General features: G+C 54.9%; 1 protein-coding gene across 3 annotated transcripts in view; it reads left to right on the forward strand.

Moving 5' to 3' along the window:
* The window catches only part of KAZN (kazrin, periplakin interacting protein), a 1106439-nt gene that overhangs the window by 957378 nt on the left and 126474 nt on the right, over positions 1-22587 (forward strand). Inside the window, exon 1 of one of the 3 annotated variants that reach the window (XM_027598372.2) lies at positions 49-437. The exons of 1 other annotated variant lie outside the window; for it this stretch is intronic. In XM_027598372.2, the coding sequence (XP_027454173.1) occupies positions 230-437 (208 nt within the window). In that variant the 5' untranslated portion in view covers positions 49-229. Of the gene's footprint in view, positions 1-48; positions 438-22587 lie in introns of those variants that run through there. One more of the 3 variants, XM_027598382.2, reaches the window with a different exon arrangement.

The following is a 22587-nucleotide window of genomic DNA, read 5'->3' on the forward strand; positions in this document are numbered from 1 at the left end:
GTCGTTCCCACGTGAGAGGCCGGCGGCCGAATTCCTCGCGTGCGGCGGCCGCGGACGGCCCGGCGTCGGCCGGACGGAGAGCCCTGGTCCGGCGCGCGCGGGCGGCCGGCGGGCGGGGGGGCGGTGCTCGGCTGCGCCCCGATGCGGCGGCGGCCCCGGAGGCTGTGAGCCCGGCGCCCGTCGTCGGAGCCCCCAGCGCAGCCGCGGCATCGCCCCCCGGGCACGCGGCATGCGGGCGGCCGACTCGGGCACCTGGGAGCGCGTCCGCCAGCTCGCGGCGCACGGCGAGCCGGCGCCTTCCTGCGGGGCGGGGGCCGGGCCGGCGCGCCCCCGGGGACCCGCAGCGTGCGAGCCCGGTGCGGACGCGGGGGGGCCGGCCGATCGGCCCCGCGCCGGGGCGCCCTCGGTTCGAGCGGATGGCGACTGCAGCCAGCCGGGTAGGTGTGCGCTGGGCTGGGAGGGCGGCGCGGCCGCAGGCCCGGGGAGTCGCCGGGGCCGGGCACGCGGGGGCGCTCCCGGCTGGGATCGCCGAGTGCTGGTGGCAAAGTTCTCGCCGCGCGCCGCGCCTCAGGCGCGGGGAGGGGTGCGGGGGGAGTCGCGCGGGACGCGGAGTTAGTTCTATAGCTTGCGGACGGGGGTTTTGGCGCTCGCCGCTTTCGGGCTGAGCCGCCCCGCCCCGCCCCCCCGACCGAGCTGCAGGGGGAGGTCAAGGCCACGCCTGCCGTAGTTGTGAGATCCTGGGGCTCCCGGAGACCTCGCTCTGTGCCGGACCCCGCCACTGTCCCGGGAAGCGTGGGAAGGGGGCCAGCCCGGCACGAAGTTGGGGGCGGCCCCTCTCCGGCCGCACCTGTAACCCACCCGGCAGCCCCTATAAAGTGCCAGGAGAGCCCTGCTTTACTGCTGCCCCTTTGAGCGGAACATGATGGCTTGCATTTGCTAGGAGCGGAGAGAAATCGAGGCGGTGGAGACATAATGCGAGGGTCTGATTATGTATCATTGGCTAATCTGCCCCAAGCTGAGGACCGCGTTTTAACGTTAAAATATTCCGAGTGGGTGCGCCCATTCCATTCTGTTCGGTTTGGTCTCTGTCTCAGCTGCCCCCGCCCCCGCAAGTTACGTCTTGGGGGGGAGGTGCCCAGAGGACCCCCTGGATCCCCTAGACTCTAGAGTACGAAGAAATTTAGACGGAAGATGAACAGCTTCCAAGAAGTGTCTGTCATCATCAGTTTGAAGTTGGAATACTAGGAAAAATGGGGGAGGGGGGAGTATAACATGGTTGTTCATTATTTCTTGAATACCTATTGTGTTCCCGTAATTTACATGGCATGTGTCCTTAAAATTTTATCACAACTCTGGGAGGGAAGCTGTGTTATCTTCCTGAAGATAAGGACAGAAAATGCCAGAGTTTCAGCAACTTGCCCAAGGTCCCACCATTTCAAGTATTTTCTGTTGGTTGACACCAGAATGCTTCTCCCAGACAGCAAGCTTAACCAGCTGGGAAACACCAGGCTTATTTACCTAATAATTATTTCTTTCCTATGAGAAAAAGGCAGCAGCAAGGTCCCCTAATTCCGGGCTGCCTGTATTGGTCTCCCAAGGAGACGGAATCCTGAGGATCACGCTCCCGAGCTGGGACCACAGACCAGTCGGCTGTGATGAGCTGCCGCTGGTGTCCTGGAGCCACTGAAGTCTTGGGTCTCCAAGGGTCTAGAAAAGGGACACGGAGCCCTGGAAGGAGCCTGAGTCCCTGGACCCTTGGCCCTGGGGCTGGGCCTGCTGGAGACAGTCCCACCTCCTCCCCAGCTGCACAGAGCGGTTAGAGTCCAAGACAGCTTGGTGTAAAACAGAGCACAGATGTAAAGAACAAGCAAATAGAGCTTGGGCAAGTTGCTTCATCTTTTTGAGACTCAGTTTACCCATCAAAAAAGTGCTGATAATAACTGGTGTCAACTAATATCTTGATCATTCTAAAGCTAGCATCTGCAGATCACCTTGCCTCATTCATAGTTGATGTTTCATAAAAGTTAGTTATCAGCGTCACTGGTGGGGCACCTGTCAGGCCCCCCCCCCCGTTGACTCAGTGTCCCATTAGGATGTGATGCTATCCGTTCCATCTCCGCCCTCTTGAACCGTGTCAAAATGAAATTTGTCTTGTCTATAAAGTACTTCAGTGATCCCAGGCTGACTGTCGTGCTAGTAGTGGGGGGTTGTTATTATATAAACATGGAGGAGATGGTTGGGTGGAGAGAGATCTGTTTACTTTGTGTCTACATAGACTCCATTTGTGTATTCATAATAACAATATCCTAATGACATGGTGTAGCTGAGAAACGCCTGTCTCCAAGGTCTTGGGGGTGGTTGTTATTCCGATGGCCCTCGGGGTGTCCCTTTAGGTCAGGGAGCGATGGAAATCTCCTGATTTACAGTTGGCATCCCTGGCATGAATCAAGATCAAGCCAGCGGCTAAACCAGTAAAGTTTTGAGTTCTCTCTCCTCTACCCACCCACCCTTCACCCCCTTCTACTCTCTGGTTCTTGAAGATCAAATGCAGTTTCTGAGAACTTTCGTGGTGGCTGGGCATTGATGTCAGCCTGTCATGGACATGGATTCTCAAACCTTTGGCTGTTTTTAGGGGTTTTCCTCTGGGCGGCAAAGGAGGGCTCTTCTGGCTTAGAACCACAAGCTGAAATTATTGTTGAAATAAACATTTCAGCCAGGCTGTGAGGTGACCCGTCCCAGGATCTCAGCACGTCGGTCTCCAGCTGAACGTGATGTTCGGTTGAAGGAGCTGAACAGTGAGTGCCCTGTTGGTTGACAGAGTCTGGGAATTGGCACTTTCAGAGGTGTGGGGAAGGGGGAAGGGGGGGGCCCTGGCTTGGCAGGATGGAAGCCTGGACACTTTGACATGGCTCATGGAGGGTATCCTGACATCAGCAGGGTGACGGGCTCTGCTGGTGACCGCTCTGGCCCCCAGGGTGCGGCCCCTTCCAGGGAAGGTGACCATTCTTTGTGCAGAGGCTAAGGACCCGAGCCGGAGATGCAGAAATTTGACACGTGCTCAGTCTGCCCGTGGTTCTGCCTCAAATCTGTGTGACCTTGAGATACTCGGTAACTCAGTTTCCCTATTGGCGCGCCACAGGAATAACTCCGTCTGAGGGGAGGTCATCCAGAACCCCCCACAGAGTGAAGCAGGTGCTCCCTGAGGCTTCTTAGGGGGGAGACGTGAACAAGTCCTTCTTTGGTTGTCCATTCATTTGGTCCCATTTCTTGAGCCACTACTCCTGCCAGGCACCGACCGTGGTAGCTGCCAGGGATCTATAGTGGCAAAGGGGACAGCTGTAGCCCTTGTTTCCATGGAGCTTCTTATCTGTGGGAGGAGATTTCCAGCAGGTAAGTACACACAGGATGTGTCCGGAGATGGCAAGTGCTCCACGGAAAAGTAAAGCCAGGTGAGGGGGTTAGCGTGATGGGAGCGAGTGCTGGTCAGTCTTGGGGTAGCGGGGCCGGAGGGAATGCAGTGAGCCGCACAGGTGCTGAGTCCCTAAGGCAAGAGGGTGTTGCTGATCAGCTAAAGCCACCAAGTTACTGTGTTTTTTAAAAGTTGTTGGTGAGTTCATGTCTCTGGAGTCGGGGCACTCTCTCTGTCCCCATCCGAAGCCTACCCAGGTTTGTAGGCCCAGTTCAGATGCCATGCCTCCTTAAGCTCTTCTTCTAACCCCAGGTTATAAAGTCACAGGACCTAATGGAGCCCCTTTCGGCCTCTCCCTTTTTTCTTAGTCATAGGCGTTCTTGTCTCCTCGAGCCCCTCCTCCTCACACAAAGGCCCCTGGCCCAGGGCACCAGACCCTTGTGGATCTGTGTACTGGTTCCCAGTGCTGTTCTGTACCCTCCCAGGGGCCAGGCATGGTGCGAACCAAGTGGGATGCTTTGTCTTAATCAGTCCTCCAATGATCCCGGGGGGGGGGGGGGGGGGGGGGCGGGTGCCATTGCCAGTCCCATGCACAGATGAGGAAACGGGTGCTTAGGAAAGTTCGGTAACTTGCCTGAGATCACACGGCCGGGGCTTGCTTGTGGGGTCCCAGATTGTAGACCTCACAGCTCTGTGGAAAGACCTTGTATCAGTCTCTAAAACGTAGACCCACATTATGTTTCAGGTCCGTTTTCACTTTAAATTTTTATCTTTAAAAAGAGGGGGCTGGGGTTGTCCTCTCCTTGACATTCCTTGTTTTTAAGCAACTCAAGCATTTGCTTATCTCTGTCTTTAGCAATTTCAGCAATAGGTTGGCCTCGTGTTATCCCCTTCTGGAAGGGGTTTCTGCAGGGTTGAGAGTGAGATTAAATCTCCCCGTTGGAACTGGGGACACTCATAGAAAGCCAGCCACGAGGACCAGCAGGGTTTCGTGTGGGTGTCCTTGGCCACCTGAAGTGGGACAGAGACAGCTGGGGCTTGGCTGTCCTGGCCAACCAGGAGTGAAAGTCACCGCTCTTGAAAACGATTCTGATCGGTTTCCCCCCGGGAGCTCTCCTGTGGCCCAGCACCTCACCCTGTGTGACTGCTCGGTGAGGGGTTGAATTTTCCTTCCGCCACGGCAGAGAGTACAGGGCACCAGCCTTGGAATCAAACACACCCTGCTTTGATCCGCCAGCTCTTCTGCTTACAAGCCGTGTGTCCCCAAGCAAGTTATTTAACGTCTCAGTCCTCAGTTTACCCATCTATAAAATGGAAACATATTACCCGCTGTAGAGTTGCTGGACAGGAATCTGTGTGGTTAGCATCCTTCCTATGCATGGAGCCCAGTGCTCCCAGTGCCATAAGAGGGAGGAGGATTCCCATTTCTCCAGAGTCCAAAGAAATTGATTGTGTGTGTGTGTGTGTGTGTGTGTGTAAAATTTTTAAAAAATTTTTTTGAGCTTTGAGCTCTTGGGGTTTGACGAAATTGGCTGATTCTGAAGGACTGGTGGCTGCTTATCTGGCCTTCTAAGTAATCAGGAAATTTCCACAGTAGGCATTATGCACGCCTTGTGTCCTTTGTAATATTCCCATTGAGTTAACTGGAGGATTTGCTAGGACCCTCCAGCCATCCTGAAGGAAGAGTTTACTTCGCTTTTAATCATTTCAAGAGTCACTTGAGTGCATGGTTCAAGGAAAACAGCAAACACGAGCCTGGACCTAGCCCCCTCTCCCCCACACCACGGCCAGTTGACAAAAGTGGAAAACCGGGTACGTTGGTGTTGACACAGATTTTAGCCCCAGCAGATAAGCACAGCCAACATATCATTAAAGCCGGCCACAGTGGGGATGCCGTGTTTGCCGTGAGTCACTAAGGGCTATAAACACTCCGGAGAGGGTGGCAAGCCGTGTTTACAAGGTGTGTGTGCGTGTGCGTGTCGTTATTTTTTTACGAATTTACTCTCCGCAAATGCATTTCACGTTGAGCGTGTTGGAGGAGCACCTGTCCAGGACGGGGAGAGGCACGAATGACCCCCATTCAAAAGGACCACCCGTTCTCTGCCCCCTGGGGCAGCCACCGTGAAGGTGGGGACGTCGCGCTTTCTCTGGTCTGCTGTTGGGACGCCTTCAAGAGAAGCCAGCTGGAAGACACGGGTTGTGGCGATTCCTCAGAGCCCCCAACGAGTGGCGTTAGCCCAAAAGGTGCTGGCGCAGCCCTGAGTTTGGAAGAAATGACCAGCCAGAAAGGTATGACAGATATGTGGGCGAGTCCTGCCCCGAGCTGGGTGCTGCCAAGCCCAGGGACTACAGCCGAGGGGAGCTGGTGGTTTCAGGGGGGGCGCCCCTCCGTGGGCACCCTCCTTCTGTGTGCCGGGCTTTGGGGACCGCTTGGAGGGGTGGGAACGCCCACCACCTGGTAGCCTACCTGCAGGTCCGACAGCCTCCTCTTTTGTTGCTGCCTGGATCTGGACACTGGCGCCGGCTCCCAACTAGTTGGGGCTGTAACTTTATCCCAGGCGTGGAGTGTGTTCAGCACCTTTTAATTGTATAGAAGCTTCAGAAAGCCCTCCCTGGGGGCCCGGAGAGTCATAAAAACAGCAGCTGCGGGTTCCTGTCTGCCTCCTTCCCGTACCCGCTCTGCTCTGCCTCACCGATGCACGGCTAACTTTGAAGTCCTGTGTACCCAGGCAGGGAAGAAGGTGTATTTCTGTTGGGGCCTTTTTGTGAGGAAGAAGCGTTGATTGAGGGCCGCCCCCGGAGCCGGGCACTTTGTTACCTGCGTTCCTGCTGGTCGTCTCCTACCCCTGTAAGGTAGCTGGCATCCTCCCCTCCTTAAAGGTGACACAGTTGAGGCGTGAAGCGGTTACAGAGATGGTAGTCAGTGGCTGTTCCAGGATGCCGTGCGGTCTGCCCCAGGACCATTGCTTCTCCCTCTGGTCTCCTTCATCAGCTGACGATTCCCTGAGGGCCACCTGGGCCCCAGGCGGAGACTGCAATGCTGGGCGTCCTGGGACTCTCTCCCTGGCATCTTTGACACGCTGGTTTCCAATCAGCCAGAGGCAGCTGGGAGTGAGGGCCCCTGGGGCCCAGAGCTGCTCAGTTGGCTCCAGGAGACTACCCCACCCCTCTGCCCCAGCCAGAATCCAAAGAGGCCAGCCGGCCCCTGACAGGAGGTCCAATCCAGGCAGAGTCCTGACAGGGATCCCTCAGCAGGGATGGAGTCAATTCGCTCTCGCCACAAAGTGAGGACACAGGCCCAGGGTGAGGAAAGGGCCCATCCTCCAAGGTGTCATGGGGTTTCTGGGGCCCTATGTGGAAACTCACAGATACACACGGTATCTTGGCAAAGCTGGGGATTTCCCTCTTGACCCCCTTCCCTAATTCCTCCTGGCTCGTTAAAGGGAGTTTCAGCCTGGGGATCACAGTGGTCCAGGGTGCCTGCCAGTATCTGGATCCTCAGGCTCCACCCCTGTTCTGCCTGTAGGTCCGGGGAGGGGCCTGGGAATCTGTATTTGTATTGAGCGCCCTGGGTGAGTTTGATGCAAGGGTTCCATGGACCTGACTTTGAGAACCTCTTTGCCCCTTGCCTTTCTGGGATTGGATTAATTTTAGAGTAAGAAAATTCGGAGGCTCTGGTACTCTGCTTTACCCCCCCCCCCCGACATAATCCTTAGCAGCATCCTTTCCCTTCCCACAGGCGTCCTGAAGTGGCCAATACGTCAGGTACATGGACATCCTAACTAACTCCCTTTTTCCTTTTATAGTGCAAGCCCCCCCTCCCACCCCCCTCCCTGGGCACACGCATTCTCCGAATCTATTAGAAACAGGCATATGCTCGTCCGTCTTGGGCCCTCTCGAGATTGTCCAGCGGTGAGAAAGCAACCAGAGGAAGGCTCTGGTTTGGCTCAGATCCCCCGACCTCACTCCCCACGCCACCACCAGCGTGCCTGGGCCTTTCGCTCGGCCACTGTCCTTCTTCCTGGAGCACCTTGGAGGAGTTGGGCCCTGGGCAGCGCTGAGCAGACAGAGGGGGACCGCACTCTTGGCCTGTGGATCATCCAGATTCTTTAGACTTGCTACCAAGCCCGCTGCTGGGGGCCGCTCCTCCAGCCTACCCCCCACCCACAGCCCAGATCGCCCGCCCTCCCCGCCTACCTGGATGCTTTTTGTGGTCGGCCTGATTGTTGTGCACACAGCAGACGTATTCTGTGGTGCTTCTTGGCACCTCTCACCGTGACTGCAGTGCAGAGCACAGCTGTGGGCAGTGGGAGGGGTTTCTAGCACTTTAGATCCTGCAGGACTTTGAAGGCTCACTTGGGGTGGGAAGCCAAGGGCCTGAGCGGGGGGGGGGGGGGGGGGGGGGGGGGTTTCTGCTTGTAGGCCTCCCCAGCAAAGAGCTGAGTCCCGGAGTCAGTGGGCTCAAATGCAGATTGTGAGGCTCCCCTCCGGGACGGCCTCAGTAGGCCCAGGGTGGAGTTCAGACCCTGCACTTTTTTTTTTTTTTAATTGACCGTTTTAACCATTTTTAGGTGTGCAGTTCAGCGGCATTAAATACATCAGCAGTGTATGCAACCATCACCACTATCCGTCTCCAGCACTTTTTCGTCATCCCAAACGGTGACTGTCCCCACTAAGTAATAGTTCCCCATCCCCACCCCAGCCCCCAGTAACCCGCCGTGCTGCCATGTGTCCACACATTGGCCTAATGTAGGGGCTGGATGCAGTAACCGCGGGACCCTGCGTTCCTCACAGACTGTCCATCCCGGCCCCCACACTGCCGGTCCTGGAACCACAGGCGGAGATCCCCTGTCCCCAGGGCTTTATCTCTAGTGTTCTCTCGATTCCTTCCTAGAAAACATGACCACCTCACACGTGTGCTGAGAAGGTCTAGGGAAGGAATACATTCAGTTACCTTTTCTCTGTGATTCAGTCCAGTCTATTGTTAATACCTCTGCCATCGTGATGCGTTGACCATACCTTTTTGTGCGTGGTTGGTTTTGTTTCGTGTCACTTTCTTTGAAGGGGAATTGCTTGGGCTTTTATGAGTTTGTTTTCCATAGCATATTTGTGATTACTAAGCTAACTACTAGGGACTCCTCATTGCCATGGGTAATTCAGCACCGGCGGCCAAACAGGAGGAAGAAGAACCATCCTCTTGGGTTCTGGGGCAGGTTCTGCTAACCTGGACCGCCTCCTCCCACCAGCAGGTGCAGGGGCAGCATCCGTGTCTGCTGGGATGCTCCGCCTATGGTTCCCTCTTTAAAGTGTGGGCTAGGAATGTCACTCTTGGTGGAGTCTTTTCTTTCTCTTGCACCCTGAGAAAGACGGGGGAGGAACCCCCTTTATATAGAAAGGGAAACAGAGGCAGACATACTGTGATCTTTCCGGGCCAGAGCTGTCTGACAAACTTTGCAAAGATGGCAACATTTTAGATCTCGCCTGTCCCATGTGGAAGTCACTGGATTGTAGCTAGTATGACAACAGAACTGAATTTCACATTTTATTTCATTGTAAAAGGCTCCCTGTGGTTAGTGGCTACCGTAGTGGGTGGTGCAGCTGGTCCTGAGTCAGGGCAGGAGCCTGCAGACGTTTCTGTGGCCCACCACAGCTCACAAAGCCTGCAAACCGTGTATTTCCACTGTGGTGCTTCTCCTGGTGGCCCCTGGACTGCCTGCATCAGAATCACTCGGAGCTTACTGTGGTTTTTAAGTTCCCGGGCCCCCTAGCAGACCTGGACAGTCAAAAACGTCTGGGGATGGGCCCACAAATCTGCATTTTGAACAAGTTCCCTCTGCCGCCTCGTGATTCTGACCCTCTCTGAAGTGTGAGGACCAAGGCCTCCAGCGTCTTCCGTCTTTACTTCCATGGGTCTTCCCAGCCCCCAGTGACCCATCAGCGCCCACGTGCTTTTGCCCCATACTCCCCCCCCCATAACCCCATGCTGCAGGCCAGCGGTTCTCAAGATGGGGTGCCAAGACCGGCAACATCAGCCTCGCCTGAGAACTTGTTAGTGATGCACATTCTCAGCCCAGCCCAGACCTGCAGAATCAGAAACTGGGGGTGGGCCCAGCAGTCTGGGTCTTAACCAGCCACCTAAGGGGATGCTGATGCAGGCCAGTCTCTGAGCAAGATTGCTCTAGGAAGCTCCTCCTTAAATTATCCCCCCAAATCCCCCCTTCCACCTCCCCTGTCCCCTGGCCTGTTCTCTCACTAGCTGCCCAGAGCTGCCAAGACCCTTCTAAGCCCAGGGACTGCAGGGTGTGTGGCTGCTGATCCGTCTGCCTTTCACAAAGGTCTTTGGGGATCCTGGCCTTCCCAAGGGGTGGCGCTAATGGGGATGTCATGAGGAGGCAAGCAGAGCAAAAACAGCACCCCCATCCCCCCAGGGTCCCAGGTGGTGGCCGCCTGCTCATCCTGGGCCAGAATCTCAGAAGAGCAGAGGGCCAGATGGGTGCATTTCCCTGGGACCCCTCTTGGGGACGGAGGCTCTGGTGCTCCCCTCCCAGTGTCCATTGACTCAGAGGAAGTTGGCGCAGCTCACAGCTGGGCTCAGCAGACAGCACTTGTGTGTCTCACATTTTCCCAGTGTGCAGGGAGAGCACGGGAGGTGGAGGCCGGAGTGTTCTAGCTGGCCATGCTGCTTACCCACTGTGGAACCTTCCTTCTGCAGGTCACTCGCCTTTCAGCGTCAGTTTCTCTGTTCCACGAAACGAGATTCCTGTACCACCAGCAGTCTTGTTCCCTCTGGGATGCTGGTGGGGGCAGACCTGTGCCTCAGGTAACCCAACTCATTCTGGGTTGCCAGAACTTTCCAGGTTTCGGCACTGAAAGTCCCACACTGTGGGAAAGCCCTCGGTCCCGGGGAAACCTGGATGGTCAAGTACCCTGTCCATACCCCCGTGGCTTCTTGACACTCAGCTGTGCTAGCCACGCTCAGCAGTTGCTGCCGTATGGCACACGATGCCCCACCCCCAGCCTAGCAGCTAAGGCATCACCTGCCTGGCCTCTGACCCCTCTACCTCCACTGATCTTCTGGCCCTGTTCTCTCCCGGCTCATTCATGTCTCTGGGCAACAGCTGATGCTCGGACTGACCCACACCTCGGATTCCAGCTGAGCGCCTTTTAAAAATCACACCTGCTCATTTTTTTCCACACTCAGTTACTCCCTGGATAGATACTTTTGTGACTGGGTGCCTGGGGCTGACAAGCTGAGCCGAACCATTTCTACCTTCATGGTGCCTGCACTCTGGAGGAGGGTTTTTCTGTCTAGAATCCTTACCTTGAACCAGAAGGACAGCCTCCCTCAACCTCGCCCCGGGTCTGCCAGAGCTCCTGATTCGTCCACCTGGCAGGTGTAGAGTACCTGCGCTGGCCTGGGCTTAGTGCTGGGGACCGCGAACATTCGACAGCCGCTGCTCAGCATCTCACTGTCCCGTGAGCTAGCCGGCTCGCCACTCCCACCCCATGCCTTCCCCTTCTTACTTCTGTTACCTCTCCACCCGACACTGATTCCAAGTTCCACCCTGTCCCGGGCCCCTGGCCCTTCTGCAAAGCCTTTCTTGTTCATTCCACCCCCTCTGTGCTTAGCCCTTGCGTTGCCATGGACCTTTGTCACGCGGAGCACAGTCTACCCGTGACTGGGGCCCGTGTGAGCATTCTTGAGTGTTACCTGCGGCTCTCCTCCGAACTGTAACCTTCGAGGGGGCAGGGACCACAGGGCACCCACACCTCTGTCTCCTTCTGTGTTCACCTAGAGCACAGAGCCGGGCTCCAGGAAATGCTCCAATTGGGAGGAAACACGCGTCCACGAATGTTTGAGCTGGCAGGACCTTAGGAGACATTTATTTATTTTTTTTAAAGATTTTATTTATTTATTTGAGAGAGAGAGAATGAGAGCCAGAAAGCACGAAAGGGAAGAGGGTCAGAGGGAGAAGCAGACTCCCCGCTGAGCAGGGAGCCCGATGTGGGACTCGATCCCGAGACTCCAGGATCATGACCTGAGCCGAAGGCAGTTGCTTAACCAGCTGAGCCACCCAGGCGCGCAGGAGACATTTAATCTGGCCCTCATATTGACACACCTTTGGATGAGCCTCACCTGGCAGGTAGGGCAGCACCTGGAGAACACCTGCGGCCCCACCAGTCACTCTCTGGGTTTTCAGGGGTCAGTAAATCTATCCCTCTTCTGGAATTTGGAGGCAGCTGAAAGGTGGAGGCAGGTGGAGAATGTGACTTGGGTTGTGCCCCGTGGGCACCTGACTTCATTCTCACGCGGGGTCTGAGGTGTGAGGGGATGAGTCCGTTTGCTTCTCCAGCAGGTCCTCGTCCTCCGTCAGCCTGGGCAGCGCATCTCTCTCTAAACAAGTGGCTCGGTTTGTGTTGCAGGCTCCAGGATCGTTGAGCGTGGTAGAACCCCTGACGTTCTTTTCTTCTTTGTTCTGCCAATATTTGTGGTGCACCTGCCTGGATCAGAATCCTTCTTAAGTAGCAGGGATATGATCGTAGATAAAACACAGACCCGCCCCAAACACAGTCCTCCCCGCTTGCCTCAAGTCAAGGGTATTTTCAGAGAATTAGACACTGAAAACTCCGTGGTTTTGGTGTCCTTGAAAATTTCCTAAAATGCCTTTCTGCTCCCCCACTTTGGTTAGCAGGGCAAATCGGGCCCGGATGACTCCCTTTTTTGGAATTGGGCTTCTGCAGACCCTTAGGGTTCTTCTAGCTTGGAGCCTGAGCCCCTTGGCCCCACAGCTTTCCCTGCTTGGGTTAAAGAAAGTAAGAATCCATTGCATTGCTGAGTCTTGTCATCGTTTGCTTCTTTGTCCTCAAAGATAAGCCAAAGTTCTAGTTAGCTGGGCACTTGAGCTAGCTGGGACCTGGTTAGAAGAGATTAAGTTGTCTTCTCTCCCTCCCTCTTCCCCCCCCCCAACTCTCTCTCTCTCAAATAAACAAATAAAACTAAAAAAAAAAAAAAAGAAGAGGTTTGCTTGTGTGTTTGAGCAGCTGCTGGGGTGTTTGAAATGACCCGCCGCTCCTCTTCCCTCGCCCTGCCAGGCTCCTGGGGTAGGCGTCAGGGACTTCCCCGTGTGTCCTGTGTGACCACCTCTCCAAGGTGACTGGGCCTCTGTCTTCGGCCAACCCCGATGACCTCTGGGGCAGAGCCCCGCCCTCTCGCTGTCCCTGAGCCAGCTCTGCCTTCCTACTTCCTGGGCTGACTCACTGGACCTGTTCCCTGGGCCCTTTTCAGAGACTTGCCGTTTGCCAGGTAGCTGAACCAGGATTCTGAGCAGTTGTGTGCTTAGAGGGACTCATGCTTCTCCTCCATCTCCCCCCGCCCCCAGTGTCACCTTCAACACACCCTTGGAGGTCTGTTACCATGTACACTCAGGTGAAAACCATGCAGGGGAACCTGACCCAGGGACTCCTGCTTGGCAGGATTGCCTACGTTAAACAACCCAAATAAATAAGGTGCATTAATCACCCCATTTTACAGATGAAGTCACTGAGGCACTGGGAAGTAAAGAAACTTGTCACAGGCCATGGAGACAGGAAGCCAAGAAAATGAGATTCAGCCCAAGGTCCAGCTGGAGTCCGACTGCAGCCCACAGTAGCCATTACTCTCCTGTCCCCACTGCCATGCACTCCGCAGTGTCCCTTGTACCCATCCTCGGCTGGGGCATGGCAGGTTCTGAAGTGAGCAGTAACAGAGGGACTTGATCCGTTGAAAGGCCAGGCACACCCCTTCTGTCCAGGCCCCAGCCCTGGTAGGGAGCTCCCCGTGGCTGCCTCCCCGGGCTTGGGAGGGCCCTTATGAAGTGGGAGGGTCATGCGGCAGCTCGACAAACTCCAGTCGGAGACTTAGGTGTGGGTGAACTGTGCACAGGCATCCCTCACAGCAGGTTCCCTCTTAGGGCTGTGGGTTTCCTGCTGCTCTTGGCTGTAACCCGCTAAAGAGAACAGGTTGCAGGAGGGTTCGGTGCCTGTTCACCCTAGGAGGTAGGGAGGCGTGATCATGGTCATTTAGAGTGGCATCAGAGAGATCCATGCTTACTGCTTACTGCTCAAAAACTGTTAACGAAAAACTTTGTATTGTTTGCACTTCTTACTTTCCTACCACCTGCCCAGACAGCCATGTAGTTCCAGGGCCTGTTGAGTTACAAATAGTAGAAATACAACTGAAACTGACTCATAGAAAGGAAAATCAATAGCTCCACGTAACTGAGATAGTCAGAGATTAATCTAGCTAGCTTCAGGCATAGCTGCATCCAGGTGCTCAAATGACGTCGTCTCCCCCGATCTCCTTTCATCTGTTTGGGCGTCCTTTCTGGTGGTAAAAATGACCCCTCCCAAGTCTTAAGTCACACTTACCTTTCTAGGATTCCCAGTGCAAAAAGTCTTGCATCCTCAATATTTCCAGAAATCCCAGGACTGATTATCATTGGCTTAGTTGTAATCATGTGACAGCTCTGAACCAATCACCTGGTCCAGGTCTGCACCCTGCCCTGGAACCGGTTGGGGTGGGAGTTGTGAGCCCCCAGTGAAACTCTCAAGTGGGGTGTTAGTCAAAGGAAAGTCAGGGAGGATGGACTGGGAATGGAAGCCCAGAGGCAAATGTGGGACTTAAGCGCTGCAGAGTATGAGCTGATTCCTTCAGCAGGTGTGTGTGTGTGCCCCTCGCTAGGTGTCATGAGGTTGAAAGGAAAGCCTTGGATGCGGACCTTGTCAGTGAAGGATGTTGCAGGTTTTCTTGAGCAGCTACTATGGGCCTGGTGCTGTTCTACACCCGGGTGGAGGAGCTCAGTTGTCTCTTCTATTAATCATTCATTCCTTCTCCTCTTTCTCTCTTTAAAGACCAGCTCTCAGCTTCCTTCTCAGTCTCCTGGTCATATTGCAATTAGGACCCCTCCTTTTTTCTTCCTTCCATCCCTCTGTGTGTACCTCTTTTGTCACACCTGTCCCAGATGGGCTTAAAAGAAGGACCCCCGCCTCTGTTGGCTTCCTGAGCAGGGGCCTGGGTGGGGTCCACTTGTGTGCCTGCTCCCCGGTGGGCCTGCAGAAATGCATGATGCGATGTTCCCCTTGCCAGCCTCTCGCCACATCCTGGATGTTACTGAGCACACTGAGGTCAGTGGCAGCAGCTGGTCCCTGGGCACTCCAGATGGCATCTGGCTTCTCTCAGCCTCTCCATTGGGAGTCAGATTTTCCAGGCTGCGTGTGGAGCTTGGCCATCTCCCTGGAAAGCACTGATTGATTCCCCCTAGAGATGACCTGAATCCATCCCCAGCAGACAGATGCTACGTTCTTACAGCAAGGCAGGCAGTGGGCAGCCCAGAAGGTAAGAATTTAGAGAAAGGGATGGTTAGCTTGCCTCTGTGCCTGGCATTGTTTAGGGTGTAGGTGCTGGTTCCACATTTCCTTGGGTGTCTGCCCTGTGGAGGAGCATGAGCGAGCCCCCCCCCTCTAAGTTGTCTTACCTGGACCCAGGGCTCTGAATATGGGGACATCGGAGGCGTATACCAAGTGCTCAGGGCCACGAAGCCAGACTGCCTGGGTGCAGATCGTTCCAACAGTGGGGACCTTGAGCAAATTTCTTAATCCCTCTGAACCTCGGTTTCTTCGTCTGTAAACTGAGGAGGCTATCCCTACCTGGTAGAGGTTTCATGGAGATTAAATGAGTTGATTTATGCACAGTGTTTAGCATGGGCCTTGCACATAGTAGGTGCTTTGTAAACATCATTTGTGTTAGTTTTATACTAAAATGGATGCTGTAGATAAACAGGCTCACCAGACAGATGCCCCCATAGCACAAGGTCAGGATCAGTGATCAGTGGGAGATAAAGTCCTTGGGGCAGGATAAGCTCTTGTCAAGGGAGAGTTTTTGGAGGTAGCATCTGCTAGGCTTTGTTTTCCCACTTGGAGGCAGGTGTCTGGCAGCAGTTTGTCAGAGACTGTTGAATTGTGGGAAGCCCCTGCGAAGGTTTCTTGGGGAAGCTGCTTGATCTTTCTGAGCCTCAGGTTCTTCATCCTGTAATGGAAATGATGAAGCCCACCCTGCACGGCCTGGTATACAGTAGGTACTTAATAAGTAAAGCCATTGCTTTATTAATAAGCCATCTCAAATGGGTTGCAAATAATAAAATGTTTATTAAGCGTGGGCTTGGCATTGGCAGCATTGGAAGCATCTTCCCACAGGGTCGGGTGAGTGTACGTGAGCATGTATGCACGTGAGCGTGTGTGCCCAGCGGGCACTCTTCTGCCCCTTGGGACTTTGAGAGGCTTGGCCATGACTGAGCTTTGAGCCTTGATGTCTATGGCATACGGTCAGATCAGGGCACTGCGCTGAGCAGTGACGATGGGAGGTGCATGGGGAGTCCAGGCCATGCGTGAACCCCATGGTCGGAGGGAATGTGAGTTGGCCTCGGGGAAGTGTCCTGGGACTTGATGCCACGTTCCAATGACAGTCGCTGAGCCTTGGCACAGCCTCGCATCCTGCAGGGAGGGCCCTGCGCCTGCTTGCAGCGTGTCCCACCAGGGATGCTCTAGCGCTTCAGGTGTGGGAAGGTGCCTACTCGAAGGAGCTCCAGGCAGAGCAGGGCTTGGTGTAAGGACACGGGCAACCTCGAGAAGTCCAAGGCCGGCCACGTGGGGTCCAGACGTGAACGCTGGGAGCCTGGGGCCGTGCCCTCTCCCTCCCACCTCCCTCCTCGGTCCACCCAAGGAGTCTCCGCAGCTGCCTCCCCAGCCTTACTCCTCGGCCGGCGTCTCCGTCTTGCAGTCCCTTCAATGCCTGGGAAAGAGAGAATCTGATTGGCCCCTGCCTAACCAATAGTTCGGCAGACCCTGGATCAGGTGACTCTCCTGGCCCAATCAGCTGCATCCGGACAGTTGGGCCGGCTCCCTGATCTGTGGAGCTGCTTCCTTCCAGATTGTGGGGAAGTAGTTAACTTAGAGAATTTGGGGCAAGGACGGCAAATGGACTCATCATGTCTAGTCCTCCTGAGCTGAAATGCCTTCCAGGATTGGGAAGTCACTTCCTTTCCAGGCAGCCCCTGTAAGTTTGGATCAGTTTTAAGCTTTCACGTTTATGTGGAACCCAACACCGATATCATTGTAGCCTCCACCCGTTGGCCCCTGTCCTACCGTGTGAAGACCTTCCGCACTACATCCGCTTCGTTGACACGAGAAGACAGCTGCCATGGCACAGGATCCCATACACCTTTCTGCACCTCAGCTTCGTTTCCCCCGTGTCTGTCTTCCCGGTCAGGACAGAGCAGATTGTGCTGGGGGCAGGGGGCAGACAGGAGACGCCTTGCCTTGATCCGCCCAGCTTGACCAGCCACACATCTCTCATTCCAACAGAGTGTTCCCCACACTGAGCTGTGTGTTCCCGGCTCCCCTGATGTTTAAGAGGACTCAGCAGGAGCCTGAAGACATCAGTGGCAACCCCTGGGAGCAAGGCGGGGGGGGGGCGGCGGGGGGGGACGGGGCAGAGAGGCCGCTAGAGACTCCACGGGATGCCCTCAGGACAGGTGGGGCCGGGACAGTAGCCTAGGCCAGAGCTGTGGGGTTAGGCCACCATTCTTTCCCCTTTTTCTGCAGCCTTCCCGGCACCACCCACCCCCTTGCTGACAGCCCCTAGGTCAAAAGGAACCGAAACACATCCAGTGACAAGTGCATGTATTCCTTTTGCGGCCCATAAGCACCATCTGTGGCCAAATAAACAGCCCCTTGGCAAGAGGTCCTGTGAACATTTTCATGCAGCCAAGAGATTACAAAAAAGAGGAAGACAAAGGTGGAGCAGAAAAACAGTACGTTACTTGCAGACCAGTTGACAAAGGAGATTGAATGTCTGCCTGGAAATGTTTGAGTCAGCTGCCTACCTTCCAGGCCAGGCCAGCCCAGGTTAGGGGTCTGGTTTTCCCCCTTACTTGCCCTCAATTAGCTTTTTGCAGGTGTGCACACAGAGAAAATGCTCAGTTGGAAGGAGATTTACAGCTTCCTCTGGAGATCGGGGGCAGGAACAACTTCCTGGGCAGTGGGGTTCTCCTGGGTTAATTTTCAGGATTACTGAAAGGATCGTAGCTGAACACTCTTGGCCTCGCCCATGGCCTTTGCTGGACGCCATGCGGACCTAACTGCTGACTTGCCAGAGGACGAGTGGAGTGCTGTCCCCAGGCCTCCTGGGTTTGAGCTTCATCGTCCAGGGCCTTATGGCCGAAGCATAACCAGACCTTGCCTTGGATTTTTTTTTTTTTTTTTAATTTTTTCTGCCTGGAATGTCCGCAGCTATATGCCATCCACCCCTGAAGGAGGGACCTCACTGGCCTGGGTGGTGACCAGCCTGCATTTCCAGGGGGACACGGCAGCACGCCCACAGGACACAGGACTGCTTCTTATTACAAGTCAGTTACAATGCAAACACCTGCTCCTAGTTAGGCCACTTCATGTGGTCTACTTTCTGCTGCTTTGTCCGACCGCGGAAGCACACGCTGTGTTATGTGTGCCGTGTCTTGTTTTACCATCCCCCACCCCGCCAGGTCCATACACTCCAGGGCCGCGTCGGTCCTGCTTCCCCCTCGAGCCCCCACAAGTGATCGTACTACTTAAGATGCGTCTGAAAAGGGGTCCCAGCCTGAGGCCTGGACATTCCAGGCTTGGAGTTTGTGGAGTCGGAAGAAGAAAGAGAAAAGATCTGGTTCAGCTCCAGAGAGTAGGGCAGGGGGAGGCTGATTTAGCATACGACGTATAGACCAACAAAAAACCTTGGGCCTGCCTGCACTGAAGCGCTCACATGCAGGGTCTCTGCACTGACCTCTGTTCATTCCTTTCTTAGAGCTGCACACTGGGTCTGCAGCAGGCAGACCCAGCACCTGCTTGCTGTTCTTCTGTTGGTGTCATTTTCTCCCCGGGGAGTGAGGGAGGGAAGGGTATGGGAGAGAGAAACTTAAAGGTAAAGCATGTTTGGTCTTGAAAGCATCTCTGGCCAAAGAGAGCACAGTCCTGTGCAGGGGTAATGGGGAGAGGGTGGCCTGACCTAAGGCCTTCCTTGCCGTGGGCCTGTGCCCTGGGCTGGCTACAGCTCAGTGGGCCCCTGATCACAGGTCAGGGCCATGCTAGGGGCTGGGACCCATAACATGTGTCTCCTGCCAGGAGGTGCTCTGGGAAGACCTGGAGGGTGGTGTTCCGTACAAGACTTCCCTGTCTCGGTTGGCAGGGTCCTTTGTATTCCTCCAAGGAAAGCAGCCTGGGGGTTGCTCACCACTGGTGAAAATTCTGCCTCATCTTTTTGTCCTCCTGCTTCTTTTAAGAGGTGCTGGGCATGGTCACATGTTCCGTCGGACCGGGTATGGGCCGTGCGTGCGTGCGGGAGCACGTGTGCGAGTGTGTGTGGGGAGGTGGGGGGTGGAGAGCCGTGGGGTTTTTTCAGTTTACATTTTTCGAATAGTTTTCTCCTCTGCTCTCCCAAGAGGCAGCACGCAGAGTGGAATCAGCATTTGACCTTTGTGAAATGTTGGTGGAGTGGGCCAGACAGACGGGATGGGGGGAACTGTTTGGTGGCAAGTTGGCGGCAGCTCAAAGCCGGGGTTCAAGTTACATCTCTTTCTTTTTCAGTTCATAAATGAGAAAGTGAGGGTGGTGGGTGGTGGAAAGGGGGGGGGCCTGGGCCTTCCAGATTAGGATCACGTGGGCTACTCAGCTCAGCAGCTCTGGAGACCTGTCAGCAGAGAATGTTCTAGCAGGGGGCTCGGGTCAGGAGTTTCCAGGAGAAGCCCCTGGGGATCCAGGACCAGGCTGCCAGGCAGGGGCTGGTCTCAGAACCCGAAGGCAGTGGCTGCCAGAAGAGGGAGGGAGGGAAAAGAACCGGCAGGAATGTTGTATTTGGCCTGTGCCAAGCACTGTTCTTTTGTGTGTAGTCCCTGTACACAGACAGTCCCTCATTTCATCCTCACAACGCTCTATAAGATTAGGTACTGCCATTGCCCCATTTTACAGATGAGGGAACTGAGGCATAGGGAAGTTCTTGAGGGGCTGATATTCAAACCCAGACTGCCTCACCCCTGCAGTGTGTCTAGCCACTTAGACCTGTTAGTTGAGGTGCTCAGCAAGTATTTGTCCTAACCGAAAGGGAGATACATAGGTTCTGTGTTGGGGTCGAGTGTTCCTGTGGGGAAAGAAGTTCTGTTCACAGACACGGCAGTAACGCATTAGGGACTTGAGGTTGCCCTCCCCGCAAAATGGCCCACATTTTTCTGCCTTGATTATGTGTTTGGTTCATAGCCCACACTGCTGAAACTCCCCAAGTGAAGTGGGGGTGTTTTTCTAATCAGGTTTGTTCATTTTTAATCCTGAAGGTTGTAGCCTGATGGGAGGAGGGACATGGTTGTGGGGGCCCCTGTTGGTACCCTACTTTGAAGTCTAGGAATCCATTACCACAAAGGCCTCTGGAGACAGAATGGACCACTCTGGGGTTGTGGGTACCCTCAGCCCTTTACACCGATGGAGGGGGTAGGGAGGAGCCTAGGAGGACTGGAATGCATAGAACAGCCCAGAGAAAGCAAGGCTGCACCCAGGAGTCTGCACGGCTGTGGAAGGAGTGGGGGGTAGGGGAAGGTCTGAGGGAGGTGGGGAGCTGGACCCAGGCTTCATGCAGCCCAGACTCCCTGGGTGAACTGACTGAAGCAAGGAGCTCTTCCTTGGGCCTTGGGTTGACTGCCCTGAATGAGAACAATAAAACCCACCATTGTCCTATTCCCAGGAGGTTAGGATGAAAAACATAACAGAAGAAGAAAAAGTTAACTTTGAAGAAAAAGTTAAAAGTGCTATATTCAGCTCAGCAGCATCAGGCCAAAGCACAGCCTTCTTTGTGTGAAAATGCCATCTTGTTCTGGGCCAGGCAGAAGGCCTCCATCCGGCTTCACTAGGTAGTGTGCATTGTTTTTGAGTTATATGTGTCAGGATTTGGGATTGGGGGGCCCTGTGGCATATCGAGGAATAGAATCCTGGGAAGACATTGCAGGGAGAAGCCAGGTGACCCAGTAACAATGGCCCCCCACTTCCTAGGTATGGGCCCTGGGACAGGTCCTTTGTGCTTTAGTGTCCTCATCTATAAAGCGTGAGTTTACCACCCTCTGAGGTCGCTGGGGGGTTGCACCAGACCTGTGCCCAGCGTGGAGAGCTCCCCCGGTCCCTGGAATGCTGAGCCCAGTGCCTGGCTTTCCAGCGGCAAGTTGTTAAAGTCCAGCCCCGCTGGAGACCAAGTAGGGTCTCCTGTGAACCAGTTCCCTGTGGCGTAGGCCTGCTCTTTCTCAGTCCAAGGTAATTTTTCAATTAACTCGATTGGCTGGAAACGGGGGCACCCTTGGAGTGTGGGAAAACATCCCAGGCCGGAAGGGCCCTCCCCTCTGCCCCCAAGCTTGCTCGGGGCTTGGCTTCCAGAGGGAGGATCCAATTTCACATTAGGACACCAGGATGGGATCCCAGTGCCCCTCTGAAAAATCCCAGATGGCGCCTTCTAGAAGCCCTAGCGGGCTCCACACTGGCGGCCGGCCTGCGCGCCCTCCCTCCCCACCCCCAGCGGGCTCCTTGACCGGGGCTCCAGAGTTGAGAGCAGTGAACAGTGCTTGTTACTGACTTTATTGCTAAACAGTTTAGAAAGGCAGCCCTCCCAGTTTTCATAAGTGAAACATTTAAAGTATGCAAAGCATATTTTATTTCTTCTGGAGCAGCTGCTCCGTTGGGCTGGAGAATAATCAGGAGTGCGTTACGTGGTGCCACCCTGCTGTGCTAGTAGGTTCCATGGCCTCTGGCCCCCTCCCCCCGCCAACTGATTGGCGGGGAGGACTCGGTGGCCGGAGGCCAAGATGCTTTCTTCCTTTCCCACCCCCTCCACGGGGCCCGCCATCCACTATGATGGCATCAGAGTGGCCCGCCAGCGTGTGCTGAGGGCTTGCGCGGTGCCGGGCACCTTCTTGGAGCTTTCTATCTCTTACTCCTAAAATGTCACAGCAGCACTAGGGAGATGCGTACTGTTACTGATCTGTTCCCCACATGAGAACAGAGAAGGGACCTGCAAGCCCAACACCTACGAAAGGACAGAGCCAGGATTTGATCCAGCCCCTGGTCCCAGGACCGCTGCTCTCAACGGTCCTGGCCACCCTTTCACGGGTGAGGAAGTTGAGGGACATAGAGGTCACACCATACATAGCAGGAAATGCCCGTCTTCGTCCGCCTTCTGAAGTTACCTTTGAGACGGGGAGTCCTCCAGGTTTACCCTCTGTTTAGGTCACAGTCTAGACTTGGTTTAAAATCTTCTGAAAGCCTGGATCTGTTTGCAACGCAGATCTGAAAATGCAGGGATTTCAGACCCTCCACCCTTGTGTGGCGGCGACGTTTAGGAGAGCCATTGGCTGGGTCCTGGTCGCCCACTTTGCTTCTCCACATAATTGTTTACATCTGTGGGGGCCTTCCACATGCCTTCCGCATTTCCATGTGCGTTTAACCCCTGAGTGGATGTCTAAGACTGAGCAGAATGTTCCAGCCAAAGCATGTTTCCAGTTTGGTTTCCAGGTCATAGTAGCCAGTGGCCTAGCAGTCAAGGTTGTGAATTCTAGGCACCTTCCTCTGGGCCTCAGTTTGTGTATAAAATGGGGATAAAAATGCTTTTCTTCCCCCAGTCTTAAGAAGGTAGCTTTCCCACTAGGAGGTAGACCTGGAGAACCTGCTCCCTGACCAGTAGGACAGGCAGCTTCTGTCTACCCTGTACATTCTGGTAATGGGTGGAGAAGGAAACTGAGAGGCAGGTGTTTTGCTGCTGACTCAGACTCAGGGGTGGGAAAGAAAGCCAGAGCTGGGCTGTCCCCTGCAGTGGCAAGGCCTCAGTCAAGTTGGTTCCTCCCAATTTGCAATGAGCTTTGTGCTTACTGCCTGGATGGGAGGTGTCATGAATTGGTGGGTGTAACCAATACCACGCCCTCTCCTTTATGTTTTGGTCATTTTTTCCCCCTGGAGGTGGTGAAGAGGGAGCAGGGATGAGAGGCGAGTCACACATGGTGAGGGGGAGAGGGAAAAAGGCCATGCCAACCCAGCGGTTGCTCTCCTCTTCTAGATGTATTCCTTTAGGAGCCAGGCCTTGAGGAGGG

The sequence above is a fragment of the Zalophus californianus genome, chromosome 4 (genome assembly GCF_009762305.2).
Source record: "Zalophus californianus isolate mZalCal1 chromosome 4, mZalCal1.pri.v2, whole genome shotgun sequence".
In the NCBI taxonomy this organism is placed as follows: Eukaryota; Metazoa; Chordata; class Mammalia; order Carnivora; family Otariidae; genus Zalophus; species Zalophus californianus.